Here is a 13314-nt window from a genome sequence, read left to right as displayed (position 1 = left end):
CATGAAAAGGGTATTCTGTGCCAAAGAAGCAATTTGTACTTCCAGATTGCCACTGGCTTAACACATGGAAATGTAATTATTTTAAAATGTTACTATAAATGCTCAAGCATTTGCCTCCAAATATACATGCAAAGTCTAAGGAAGCAAGCACTTCTTCACATGATATACACATTTTGCATGTTTATTATATATATATTTTTACATGATACTTCCACTAAGTAGAATACTGTGGGATCTCTTTTTAAAAATCATATCAGCCTTTGGAACTTCCCAAACTAGGTAAAAAGTGTAGACCAGGCATCCCCAAACTCGGCCCTCCAGATGTTTTGGGACTACAATTCCCATCATCCCTGACCACTGGTCCTGTTAGCTAGGGATGATGGGAGTTGTAGTCCCAAAACATCTGGAGGGCCGAGTTTGGGGATGCCTGGTGTAGACGCTACAACCACAGTCTCTCAAACCATCAGAATGCAATCATTTGTGTTAGGTCTGTGCTTTAATGAATATAGACAAAAGCTGTAGGAAATTTTGTGAAGAACTTCAATGGTCAGCAGGGTTATTCATTACCTAAGTACATTGAGGAGCAAGTAGTTTCCAGCTGATGGAACAAACTCAAAAACAAGTCTCATCCAATGTCCTAGTAGACTCTGTAGGCAATGCTAGCATGAGATTCCATGAGCAAACACAAGAATGACTGCAAGGCAATTAAGATTTAATACATTAGTTCTAACATGAAACTTTGCTCAACTTTTAAGTACACCAATTTCTTGTTTTATTATTTCCCCCACCCAATGAATTTGCACAACATATTCAAGTTATTATAAAAGCCAACCATGAGATTCTGTCAACAACCAGAGTTCTAATCTTGAAACAATAACCAAGCAGGTGAGCAATTGTTAAGTTTCGCTGTAGGAAAGACAACCATTTTCCTTTGCTTGTTCTTTGCCAAGCAAGCTTTAAGTTGCAGCCAACATGTGGGAGGCTGTCTGGAAAATGTCTGAGTTCAAACACAATTCCTTCTCACTTCCAACGCCACAGCACCAAATGCTTCATCATAGACACAATTGTAAGGAGATTCAACAATTATTCTCTTGTTTTCAGAACAGTTGATCAAAATATAGGAAAAGATTTCTTTCTTGTTCACAACTGTTAATCTAGAAAAGTCCTCCATCATTTTAATAAGCTGTGTTAATATGAACATTCTGAAAGAGCAACTCAAAAACACCCCGATAGTTACTGCAATCTTATCTATGCTAATCATCCTATCCATGGACACCTTCACTATTTTTACACAATGAAATCCTCCCTAACCTATATAGTGTACACTGTTCTTACAAGCCCAATCATTAATATTCATACCAATCAAAGCAGAGCAACAGGTCTATTATTTGCAAGCTAGGTAAGGTCTGTGGCCTGGAATCTCCTGAGCTACAGAGGATGGAAGCCTTCTAGATAGAAGGATGCTGCTCAAGATGGCAGATTTACAGGCAGCTGGCTGATTTGCATCTTACACACCTTTTAAATGTGTTTGTGGGAGGAGGGAGAGGGGGTTTATTGCTTTGTGGGTTTGTTTTGTTCTTTTGCTTTTACTATGCATTTCGTGTTTCAATATTGTATTTTTATGTTGTGAACCTCCCTGAGATCTATGGATGAAGGGCAGTATACAGTGTTAGAAACTCAGGTGTATAAGCTAGGTGCCGAATGGCTCCTTAAACCAAGGTTACAGTAACAAAAATACGCCCAAGCATCTTCACTTGGTTGCAAGTGGCCAATAGCCAGGTTTCAAAATGCACCTGGCTAATTTCAAACACTGGTGCTACACTAAATAAATAAATGTAGATTTTTGACTCCCTAATCAAATATATTTATATATTTTTTAAAAAAAACTACAACCTTTAATTCGCAGAACAAACAAGTGGCCAGTACCTTTTGCAATCAAGTATTAACATTTCTCCATGGTTCTATGATTCTCTATGTGGGATATGTGTACAAAACAACACATAAACTAATAAATAATATCACTTTTTATTTGCAATGCTTGCAATGACAACTGTGCTGCCACTTTATGAGCAATCAGATTTCTCCCTTCCTTGGGAGTCGTAGAAGAGGTTGGGCATCATCCCAGCAGTTACATGGCAATTTCATCTCCCTCCCAAATGCAAATGCTGGGAAGAAGGATGGGGAGTTGTTTGGTTGTTTAGTTGCTGAGGTACCCAGCACACATTGCAGCAGTCAAACCAGGGTTCAAAATTATCAGGGCGCCATGTACATTTTGCACCTAAAGATTCTCCATCTGCGAGCACCTGGCTGACACTCAAGCATTATAGAAATGTATGTGCTTTGAAGCCTCGAAGTATATGTTAAGGACAGAAGATATGTTAAAGAGTTTAACAATAAAGAGTGTTTGGAAAACTGAAGTACAGTACCAATATTTTTATTGTAAACACTGTATTAAACATGTATTAACCATTTCTGCTAAAAATGTCATATTAACAATGCGTCGCTTATGTGAATTACATATTAGTTCCTGCTTATCAAAATAATAAATAAAAAGTGTTGCTGACACACACATCCCGGCAACTAGACATTCTGTTTTGGCACCCACAACCCAGGTCCCAGGAGCCATTTGGCTCCTAGCTTTTCTATCCCAGTTTCTAACATTGAGCCAAACAGGTATACACTTTCCTGGTTGGTCCCTATGCAGGAGCAACTCTGTTCCTGGTGACTACAATGTTGGACAAAAATTGTCGATCCCTATACAACAGGTCATATACATGTAATGTATTTAGTATTAAATATTCACAATATTAATGTCAAACACCATGCACGGCACTGATGACACTGAATACCAGTTTTCTCAATTAAGAATTTTCTAGAAACACACCCACACTAACATACACATACAGAATCTTTTTAACAACATGACTTGAGGGAGGCCATTGCTCAGGACCAGAGAATGAAATTTCTTGCATCTCATGTTTAGCGATGGAAGACAAGCATAACAACAAACTCAAAGCTATTTTCTGGCCCTTTATAGGGCTTCTCAAAAGGGCATGGGGTACCATGAAGCCAGTGTAGTGTAGTGGTTAAGAGTGGTAGACTCATAATCTGGGGAACCGGGTTTGCATCCCCGCTCCTCCACATGCAGGGTGACCTGGGGCTAGTCACATTTCTTTGAAGTTTCTCAGCCCCACTCACCTCACAGAGTGTTTGTTGTGGGGGAGGAAGGGAAAGGAGAACGTTAGCCACTTTGAGACTCCTTAGGGTAGTGATAAAGCGGGATATCAAATCCAAACTCTTCTTCCTCTTCTTCATCACAAGCTACATAACTAGCATTCCCAACAAAGGCAAATAAATTTGTTAAATTAATGAAAATATTTGCTGCAATAAATCTCAACACTGAAGTCAAAGCCTATTAGCAAACCCTTATGCCCCACTGCATCCCATGTATAATAATTTGAATGCAGAAAATAAATGTCTCACTGAGCTTTCCCCTCTCTTATAATGTTGCTTAGGCTGTAACACAGAAGCCCCAACCCACAAAAGCTCCAACGCACATGGTAGGAAAGTAATTTATTTCCACTATGAACTAATGGAACCAGGTCTAATAACTAGAAAGAACAAGGGTTAACAGCAGCAAAAGAGGAACTATTCATCTTTGTGAAATCCCAGCATAAGGTAATTTGTATCAGAAAATTTTCTGATGCCCTAGAAAGTGATCTAATCTTGTAAACAAAGCTGAAAACTTTTAAACTGCCAAGCTCACCTAATATTGTATTTGCAACTGGCATCCACTCATTTTTACTAAAGAATTCATGAAATGGAAAAAAATTCATGGAAAAATAAAGGATTGGTGTATGTTCTGTTCCACATCACTGTACACACCTGCATCTTAAAAAATGCAGGGTTTCATAGGTTAAGAGGAGAAATAAAGCAAGAAAACAAAGCACTCAACTTTTAAATTAGGTTGTTGCATGTGTGTGTTTTTTATTTCATTTGCCCCTGCATACAGGAATTGAGGCCCAGCAAGCCCTGCATCACAGAACAAAGGAGAGGCAATCAAGTACAAGACAAGTACAGGTGAAAGTCAAATACAGATTTTTCCATGGCATTTTGACTACTGTCTCATCAATACAAAAGGAATTTAAGCTTTAGTAATCTACTGAGTATTTAGAAACAATGTAAATCCAAGCTGACCGTTATCTTCCTTTGCTCCGTGCATAGATGTTTGAAGAGCTTATCCTCTAGAGATTATAAATTTAGAACCAGTATTTAGTCTATTACATTAAAAACATAACCTGAAGCACCCATTAACCTTATTTTAAAAAATTCAAAAAGAAGAGAAAATGTTTTAAGACACCCAGAAATGCTTGGCCCAACAGCTGGTGGTGAGTTGAATTCTGCTTGGCCACTATCTCCATGGTGCGCCAACTTTGGAAGGTGGGCAGGGCAAACAACATGTCAATCACCTGATATTATTACATCAGATTATTCACAGGTGTGTTCCAGCCCAACTGTCAAATGCTGGTCCACAGGTGGCAGGAGAGATAGATGAAAATCTGGCCCACAAGGCCAAAAAGGTTTCCCGCCCTTGATCTAGTGAGTTACTTCACACAACAGATGTCAAAAGTTAGCTAAGAATATTATAAATCAAAATTTTAAAAAATTGCAGTTGGGAATATTATCTTAATCTTTTGCTTTAGGCCTAAAGCAGGAGCTCAGCTTCAACTGCAAAAGTAGGGCGAGACTAAGGATTACTATTAGCCCTCTTATACACATCTTAACTTTTAAATATTAATTCTCCAACCCTTACATAACATTTCTCCCTTTCCCCACTAAACTGCACATAGTGTCCTCATACTTTAGACATACCTTTAGATATGTCAAATTTTCAAAGGCAAGGAAAACTCAATAACTGCTCCACAGAGCACTGTAGTGATTTACTATTTTAAAATTGTATAGCACTTTCAAGTGGTCAAAGCACTTCACGTGCATTATCTAACTGTACTCCTTACCATAACTCTGTAAGCAAGTCACTATGATTTTACATGGTAACATAATGGTTAACTCTTTTCTACATATGGACACTTTTTAATTTCAACAACAAGCGATTCTCTGAAACTAGTATTTGTTCTGTGAAAAACTATACATGTCAGGTGTGCTGCCACAGTTTAAAAGAAAATATGGAGTGCTATATTAGGCTGTGATACTCTGGAATTAGTGTTTTAACTTTCAAAGACACAACTTACTGGCTAACCCTGGTCTGTAAAATACTGCTAATCAGCATTCTGAGCAAAAACAAAATTATGAGACACAAAAGCTCATTAAGTATTTGAAGGAACCTGAAACAAGGAACATCCGTTCTTTTCTAGTTCTAGCCATCCTGTTACATTTTATCCAGTGTTCGGAATTAGCCAGGCACCAGGCACATTCTGCACCTGGCTGTCAGCCACTTGTGACCAAGTGAAGACGCCTGGGTGCCAGGATGGCATCTGACATCTCCACCATCTAGAGATGCATGCCTGAGGATCATTGTATCTTGACTGTTTTCAAACACTAATACCACATCCTGTAGAATTCTATTAGTTATTTTTTATTTGCACAATCAGAATGTATTTCAAAAACCAAAATGTTTTTTTCTATGCAACCTGAGCAGGAGCAGTGAACATTATAGTTACTTGTTGTAGCTTGTCTTCACTTACCCCACCCCAATGCTGTAGTCTCAGTTGTGAAGAATATTCTTACGTTATGGATGGTCTTTGTCACCATTAAGAAAAAGAGGTAGGAATAGGCCAATATATAACTGGACTGTCCCTGGATCAAGCACCTTTTTTTCTTTAAATTCTCCAAGTTCTTATTCTAGCTGTTATCAGGTGCTTAACTGATAATCAATCACAGTTGGTCCATCATTTAAAAAATTAACTTTAGAGCTGCCTTGCCCAAAAATGGCAACTAGACATTCTGTTTTAGCAACTGTAACTTTGGTTTAAGGAGCCATTTGATGCCTATCTTATAATATATGAGTTTCTAACACTGATTTTATCTGCCTCAAAGCAGTTTCAGCATAACAATTCTACAAAGTATTTTACTCTGAGATTTAGATATCAAGAAGAAACCAGTTTGCCCAGCAGGGTTAGGCCTCAGATTTATGCATGACCTTAGTTCATGAAAATGATAACTGCAATCTGATAAAGTGGATTCTGGTCCACACAAGCTTATACAGTCAGTCATACCTCATGTTACGGCCACTGTGGGTTACGTCTTTTCAGGTTGCACTCCACACTGAACCCAAAAGTACCGGAACGGGTTACTTCCGGGTTTCGGCGCTCACACATGCGCAGAAGCGCTGAATTGCGTCACGCACGTGCGAACACGCGGCGCTGCGGGATACGAACGCTGCGGGTTGCGGACGTGCCTCCATCACAGATTACGTCCGTAACCCAAGCATCCACTGTACCATAATATATGATAGTTTTTGAGGAGCTGCATTAGTCTTTGTTGTTTTTTGCTGCAACAGACTTAACACTGTTACCTCTCTCAGTATTAATTTGCTGAGACATCCAAATCATGCAAACTATGGCTACTGCAAACCGTAAGTCCTTTTCAGATGACAAACTGAGGATAATGAATGCACACTTGAATGGAGGGAAGTGGGATCATAGCAACAGCTCCCACCCACTACTTACATTCAGGTTATAAATAGATCCTGCACGTGTAAGAGGTGTATGTGCATAAGGACCAGTGATGTAAGGGGAGGCGGCTCTTTTTCTGGAAGAAAATTCATTGCTATATTTTTGGCAAAAAAATGTCCATGTCCATTTCAGGAAATCAGTTAGTAATACAACAAATCAGACTGGGCAACTGAAATGCCTACAATATTTAGAACTAAAACTACAATTTTAATTAATGCTTTTCACGCAACTATCCCTAGAAATCATATATATTTCTGTGAAGAGCTATTCAGGCTTTTTAGTATTATTATTTCTCCAGTTTATATACCACATAACACTTCAGTCTCTAAGTCGTGTACAGTAAACAGATACAAGAAAAATAAAACAAGTTAAAATTAATCTTAAATTTGCTTAAACTGCCTACTCCATGTCTCCCTTAAGCTGAGAGAGCAGCCCAAGGGCGCCTCCATATGCACTAAAAAGTAGGGCTGCTTCATGCACAAGCTCCTTGCAAATTCAAAAAAAAAATCAACCTGACCTGACCTGCAGTTTTTGGGCTGGTGTCTAGACTGGAACATAGTTGATTTTAGTATGCTAACAGTTTTCAGTGTCTTCAATTTTTGACTTAAAATCTAAACAATGTAAGGGACATATAAGCTATTACATCTTAATACAGTGGTACCTCTGTTTGCAAACGGGATCCATTCCGGAGCCCCGTTCGCAATCTGAACGGCACGTATCCTGAAGCGCCGCATGTGCGCAACGCGATTCTGCGCTTCTGTGCATGTACGAACTGCCGAACCTGGAAGGAACCTGTTCCGGTACTTCCGGGTTCGGCGTGCGTATCCTGTGACGAACGCAACCTCCAGCGATCGTATCCAGAGGTATGACTGTATTCCAATTTTTAAAAATCACATACGCCTCTGAATTTGTTTGATTGTCATATTTAAATCACACATGTCTACAGGACAGCATCACAAGTGAACATTACTGAGGGAGGGGAAACCTAATACCGGTACTTCAATTAAACTACTTTGGGCTATTTGTGGGGGAAGCTTTTCATGTGTTTATTAAGGATGCAAAATTAGCATGACCTTATTTCTTACTTTGGTTTATGACTTTGCCTCTTTTCCATTCCTCCTCAAAACTCAACCTTCCTGGTAAACCTTTTCATCACCCTCGTAGCACATGTCATTAAAGCAATCCTGTGCCTTCCATTTCCAACCCCCTTCCTTTGTTGTTTCCTTGTGTCTATTTTGGACTGTAAGCCCCTTTGGGCTTGGGACCTGTCATACCTGTTCTTTGTAAAGCAGCATGTACAGCAATAGTACTGTAAACAAATATATAAATGCAAGTCAACTAAATATGCTCAACAAGGCCCACTCAGCTCTGTTTAAACTTGCCTTGAAGGCTTTCTAGAAAATTTTCTAGAAAACCCACATTACTGGCTTTTCCATACCATCAGGAAATCTGCTTCTTCAGCACCCCCAGTAACACTGGAAAAAGTTGTGCACATATTCTTCCTTCTACATTCTATTTAATCCCAGAATGCACATAAGAGCTATTCGGACACTATTCAGAATATACATCAGTCAAGGGTAGACTGTCAATGAAATATCACATCTCCCCATCAATTATCCCTGGTTTGTTACAGCTATTGGTTTGCTTCCACCCCAAAACAGAAACTATACTTGCAAATCTGATTTGGAAGCAAACTTTGGTTTGTAATAACCATAGCTTACCTCAAGGTTGGCTCACCTTTAGACCTCTAGATGTTGGTCAACTACAACTGTCACCATCCCTGGCCATTGGCCATGTTGACTGGAGCTGATGAGAGTTGGCATCCAGCAACTTCTGGAGGGCCACAGGTTCCCCATTCCCAGTTTACCTGATTTGGACATTACAGCAAACTATAGTTATAGCAAAGCGAAGGAAGAAGTCCAAGACCATCAAACATGGATTGGCGGCTGTCTGTAACATCTGAACCAGGTTACTGCCATGTGCCCAAGACCAACCAATAAAGTTCATAGTTAAAAACTGATTTGAACCATTATCTTCCCCATCTAAGTCATCATCCAGAATTCACACACCATTTCTTGGATGATCACATCACTTTAAAGCCTAGCTCCCTGCAATTTTATTATGAAACACTATATTTAGAAGAAGTGTGCTTGTGGGTACCAGATGCTAGGAGGAAGAGAGGATGGTACTCCCATCACACCCTCTTGTGAGATTTCAGAGGCATCTGGCTGGCAACTGAAAGTAAGTCTAGCTAGCCCTTTAGTTTGGCAAAGGGACTAAGAATATGAACCACCAAGACCCTAGTTCAAATTTCACTTGAGCCAGAAGTCCCTAGGGCCTAGACAGTCCAACTCAGGTCATTCACTTAATCTCCTACTGTGGGATAATAACAATGTCTGATAAGAAACCAACTCCATTCTATATAGGTTGAGAACTTTCAGTCAGCACTCATGACATCAACCTAACCTGACTTAGTAGGTTGTTGTAACGATCACAAAGATAATGTATAATAGAAGGCAGTAAGTAGAAAACACTGTTATTTATCCAACAACTGTTCCCCCCCCCCCTTAAGCACTTTGTGTGGCAATGGCTCCAATGTCATCCATCCACCTTGCATTCAAGCCTATGGGACTTACATCCCAAGCAAACCTGCTTTGGATCAGGCTGCAACTATGCATAGCTGCTCAGGAATAAGTCTGTGATGCTTACTTTTCAGTAAATATGCAAAGAAATAGGAATGCCTTTTTTCAAACACAATCTCTTATATTACAGCAGGGAGACATCAGGACATGACCACATCTGCAAGGTGTGTGTCAAACTAGAGAATATTTCACAACACACACCCCCTCGCCAAAAGCTGATATTGGAGTTGCCACCATAACCAAGCAAATCATAACCACCACATCATCAAGACAATGTAAGCTTATAGCATTTGTCTTCTTCCTTTAATCCAGGTACACTGCACCTGGACCCTGAGAAAGATGCTTCTACACTTCTGCATTTTTAATATAAGAAATTATCTTCTCAGAGATACATTTGTGCTCTTTCACTACCAGGCTTCTAAATAACTGGTTGATGGCAAAACAGATTGCACCATATAGGCAGGTGTCTCTAATTCAGCCTAGCAAGTGGTGAAATACATCACCACCCCAATGTTGTGCATCTGGGATTTTGTGGTGCCTTAAAACCAAAGTAGTTTATTGTAACAGGATCTTCTGTAGCAAGCACCGCGGGGAGGAGTGAAACTAGTGTATACATACACTTATAAATTTTTTCATGGTATGAGAATCAGATTTTGCAAGATGCATGTACACATACTGAATACACACCAGCCATACACCACTGCCTACTTACTTCATGCATCTGAATCAGAAGGCTCTTCACATTAATTTGTAAAATGTTCCAAGTTATCAAAAGATCATTATCACATAGCTACCTTTCAAGAACTTGGGAATTAGGAGACAACTATGAATGAATCCCACCCCCATAGTATGCTTTGATACTTCCAAAACACAAACAGCCCAAAAAGCAGCAAAAGGAGCAAGTGAGGTTGTCAAGCCACTCCAGAAACCAGCAAGGGCTGCTTTGCCAGGTACCTACAGATCCCACTGCTCTCTCTCTCTCTCTCTCTCTGACACAGTGTCAAGTTTGGACGAAATAAACTTGGGGGTGGGGGTGGCAAGGCTGCCAACCTCTCAACAGGTTGCTGCAGCTCGGCCTTTCCCCTGGGCAGATCTTTCCTGCTTGTTTACGTCCTATCCCCTCATGCACACAGCAATGAACGTCCACTGTAGGAGGCATCCTTCGGGTCCAGCTGGTAGGTTTAAAGCGGGCTAGGTCAGGAAAAGGAGGGGGGAGAAAGAGAGAGAAAGGAGGGATGGCGACTGCTAGATGCCAACTTCCCCACGGGCCTTTATTCCTGTGCCTTTAACAGCAGTAGTAGTAGAATATAGAGCCACCTCGCTCAGGGGGGTGTGGGGAGGAAACTATTCCTATGGGGGAAAAGACCTGCCCCGCTCTCTCTTCTTCCCTTCAGCCAAGGGCCGGAGCCTGCTTTTGAGGCCGAGAGCTCTCGCTCCCATGGCGGGAGGGAAGAGGCCGAAGCGGCGGTGATGGGCATTCCATGGAAGCCCCTCCACAGGCAGACAGAGAGAGGCTCCCCCACTCGGGAGAGGCCTAGCAGCAGCGGCGCCTCCTCACCAGGAGTAGGTCTGCTCCGCCATGGCGCCGGCGCCGGCCGCTCCTCTCCCTCCTCGTCCTTCCCGTCGTCGTCTTCGTCGTGTCCTCCTGGATCCCTCTCCCCTTCTCAGAGGGCTCAGCGGCGGCCCCGCTGCGGTTCCCGGCCCAACATGGCGGCCTCGGCGGCGGCGGCGGCGGCTGAGAGGCGAAGAAGGGAACCCCCTCCGCCCGGGCGGAGACGCCTCAGCGGCAGCCGCGCCACACAAACCGCAGCGGCAGCAGCTGGGCCGCGCTCCAGCGACGGCGGGCGGGCCTCATGACCGATGGCTACGACGACGAGGACGCGGCGGCGGCGCTGGCCGAGGTGTGTGAGGGGGAACGGGCGGCCAACGACCAACTCCGAAGGCGAGACCGCGCTCGTCCTCGGGCAGCGCGGGGGGGGGGGAGAGGAGGGAAAGCGAGGGGCGGGGCTTGATAGGGGAACGCGCGCGCACGCCAGCGACGCTGGCGGATCACGTGCTCACAACAGGCTCACGTGTTTCGACGCAGCAGCCTTTGAGGAAGGAGAAAGAGGGTTTTTTTGTCTTTATCTGTTTGTTTGGAGGGCCGGCGCGCAGCACGCTGTGGGATATTGTTGGGATGAAGGTGAACCGACAGATGGAAGCGAGTTTAAGGAGAAGAGGAGGCGGGGAAGATTAAGATGATCTCATTGCGCCTGCGCGGCTTCCACCCCCGTGGATGGAAGGGATTCTTTTTTGTTTCCCCCGCCGGGATCAACGAGTGCGGCGAAGCTCCCTCGGAAAATGCAGGCGGGCGGGCGGGCGGGCGGTTTCTCTCACTCGCACCATCGAATATTATTAGTATTGCTTTGTTATTAGCACGTGCTGTCTACAAATTGTTTTGTTTATTTATGAGGTGGCAATACATTATATAGCATTGTACATTATATAGCATTGTTACTATTATTTATTAAATTTATTAGGCGGTGTTTTTCTGCCATAGCAACTTAAAATATGTTAAGCAAAAAAAAAATCACACATATATAAAACAAAACAATCTTTCAATGTAGAAACCAGCGTTTTAAAAATTCGATTGTGTTTTGTAAAGATCGTTTTATTTATTTTTTCTTCATTTTTCTTTTTAGAGATAATCATTTTTTTATAAATGAGTATGATTTTTAGTCTTTAAAATGCTAAAAGAACTTCCAATAAAATTTCTATATATAAAAAAAGAAACCAGACTTTTTTAAAAAAAATCTAGGAGGAGGCTCTAAAACAATTACAATAATTTTATAGCATTGTGCAGTATTATATTTGTTACTTTTGCACCCTGCCTTTTCCTCAAAGGCAGCATACATGGCTCTTCATTTAATCCCTACAACAAGCCTGAGAGGTATGTTGGGCTGAGAGTTCACGACTGGCCCCAAGGTCGTCTAGTGAGCATGCAGCGCATAGTTAAAACTACGGAACTTGCCACCAACCCAGATGTCTTTTACAGTGGGTTAGACAAATTCATGGAGGAGAGGGCTATCGATGGGTGCTAGCTATTCTCTGCCTCCAGCGGCAGCAATGCTTCCAAATACCAGCTGCTGGAAATTGCAGGAGGGGAAAAAAATCTAGGAGGAGGCTCTAAAAGAATTACAATAATTTTATAGCATTGTGCAGTATTATATTTGTTACTTTTGCACCCTGCCTTTTCCTCAAAGGCAGCATACATGGCTCTTCATTTAATCCCTACAACAAGCCTGAGAGGTATGTTGGGCTGAGAGTTCACGACTGGCCCCCAAGGTCGTCTAGTGAGCATGCAGCGCATAGTTAAAACTACGGAACTTGCCACCAACCCAGATGTCTTTTACAGAGGGTTAGACAAATTCATGGAGGAGAGGGCTATCGATGGGTGCTAGCTATTCTCTGCCTCCAGCGGCAGCAATGCTTCCAAATACCAGCTGCTGGAAATTGCAGGAGGGGAAAACGCTCTTGTACTGGGGTCCTGCTTTGTGGGATTCTCCATGGGGCATCTGGTTGGCCACTGAGAAAAGGATGCTGAACTACATGGGCCATTGGGCCTGATCCAACAAGCTCTTCTTATTGCCATCCACAGCAGCTGAAACATCTGGTTGTAGGCTTTGGAGACGATATGTGGGATTTTGTTTTTAAACTTCAATTTGGGTTTCTACTCAGTTTTATTCTGTTCTAAGAGATGGTGGATGAACAGTGGAGGCTGGTCCATTAGGGCAAATGGGACACTGCCCCACCGACCTTATTCTGCCCTCAGGCAGCTCCCACCTGCCTGCCTTCTCTTTTGGAACTGACTGTCAGCTTCCTCCTCCTCAGTTTCAGCATTGCTCTGAAGAAGTGTGCATGCACACGAAAGCTCATACCAAGAACAAACTTAGTTGGTCTTTAAGGTGCTACTGGAAGGAAAAAAATATTTTTTTAAAAAA

The 13314-nt window shown here is 42.1% G+C and overlaps 1 protein-coding gene across 1 annotated transcript in view; it reads right to left on the bottom strand.

Moving 5' to 3' along the window:
* The window catches only part of SPPL3 (signal peptide peptidase like 3), a 40838-nt gene extending 29597 nt beyond the window's left edge, over positions 1-11241 (bottom strand). Inside the window, exon 1 of the mRNA XM_033174576.1 lies at positions 10893-11241. Coding sequence (XP_033030467.1) covers positions 10893-10915 — 23 coding nt within the window. The 5' untranslated portion in view covers positions 10916-11241. The remainder of the gene's footprint in view (positions 1-10892) is intronic.
* Between the last annotated feature and the right edge of the window lie 2073 nt (positions 11242-13314).

Source organism: Lacerta agilis, chromosome 17, assembly GCF_009819535.1.
Source record: "Lacerta agilis isolate rLacAgi1 chromosome 17, rLacAgi1.pri, whole genome shotgun sequence".
NCBI lineage: Eukaryota > Metazoa > Chordata > Lepidosauria > Squamata > Lacertidae > Lacerta > Lacerta agilis.
This window is presented reverse-complemented; position numbering and strand designations above follow the sequence as displayed.